This window comes from Punica granatum, chromosome 4, assembly GCF_007655135.1.
Source record: "Punica granatum isolate Tunisia-2019 chromosome 4, ASM765513v2, whole genome shotgun sequence".
In the NCBI taxonomy this organism is placed as follows: domain Eukaryota; kingdom Viridiplantae; phylum Streptophyta; class Magnoliopsida; order Myrtales; family Lythraceae; genus Punica; species Punica granatum.
In genome coordinates this window covers 38,650,491-38,651,591 of record NC_045130.1, presented here as the reverse complement: position 1 = coordinate 38,651,591, position 1,101 = coordinate 38,650,491, and the positions used below count along the sequence as shown (strand labels likewise).

Here is a 1,101-nt window from a genome sequence, read left to right as displayed (position 1 = left end):
GTAGAGTTTGGTAACGAAGATAAATTTGATTTAATTTGATTTAGTTTGATTTGAGGGAGTGAAGACAAAAATAATTATAAAAAGTATGTGAAAGAATTCGAAGAAGAAGATAAAAAGATAATGGCTGTATTGTTGAATTAAAGAAAAAATGTTAATTAGTTGATAGAACTTAATATTAAAAAATTAATTTAGATAATAGAAAAGAACAAGTATGAGAGATAATTTGAAAAAAAAGATAAAAAGAAGTAACGATTGTGTTGTTGAATTGAAGAAAAGTTAAATAAAATAAGATTTTGTTGCAAGTAGGAGCCACCGAGGATTATATTGATTGCATTTAATTATATCTTCCTATTTACACAAATACAATGCAGGGAAAAAAAAAACTCCTAACCGATACATTGTGGTCTCACGACTCTTACCAGAGAAAAAAGTTCGGGAAAAAAAAAGGAGTAATGGGATAAACATAAATCCTCAGACACGTGCGGTGGGAGGGGCCACGTGCGAGACCACTCAGGCCCGTTAGCTGTCGCCTTCGTCACTCCACATCTCGGCCCAGTTCCTCTGGGCCTCCTCGAACCCGAGAACGGACCCGGTCCTATCCGCGTCCCAGCTGCTCGACAGCGTCCCGTACGCGATCCCGAGCGCCGACGCCCCGAAGCACACCAGCGTCGTCAGGAACGGCACCCACAGCGGCACCTCCCACAGCCCCCGCTCCTTCACCACCCCGAGCACGTGCAGCAACCCTATCCCCGCCGCCATCGGCACCCCCACGAACCCCACTATCCGCACCATCATCCTCTCGTACACCACCTGCGGGATCTGTTCCTCCTCATCTCCCGCTCCGCCACCACCGCCGCCGACCTTCGCGGTGGGCGTGTGGCTCGGCCCTGAGAATCCCTTGGCATTGGCTCGAACTCTCCCCGCCCCCGCCGGCGGCTTCTGTGGGCGTAAGAGGATGGGTGAGGGAGTGAGGAACCGGGGTTTGTTCGAGGATATCGAGGAGATGGGGTCGGAGAGGGCGGGGATTTTCGAAGAACAGAGCAGAGTTCTCATGGCTCCGGCCATAGGTTTCTTTTCGACTCGTAGTTATGTTAAGGTTTA

At 48.2% G+C, this 1,101-nt stretch overlaps 1 protein-coding gene across 1 annotated transcript; it reads right to left on the bottom strand.

The window, feature by feature from the left end:
* Positions 1 to 291: 291 nt before the first annotated feature.
* On the bottom strand, positions 292 to 1,101 carry LOC116202735 (uncharacterized protein PAM68-like). The gene has a single exon (XM_031534342.1). It carries the CDS (start codon positions 1,063 to 1,065, stop codon positions 520 to 522), a length of 546 nt encoding a protein of 181 aa, XP_031390202.1. The 5' UTR covers positions 1,066 to 1,101; the 3' UTR covers positions 292 to 519.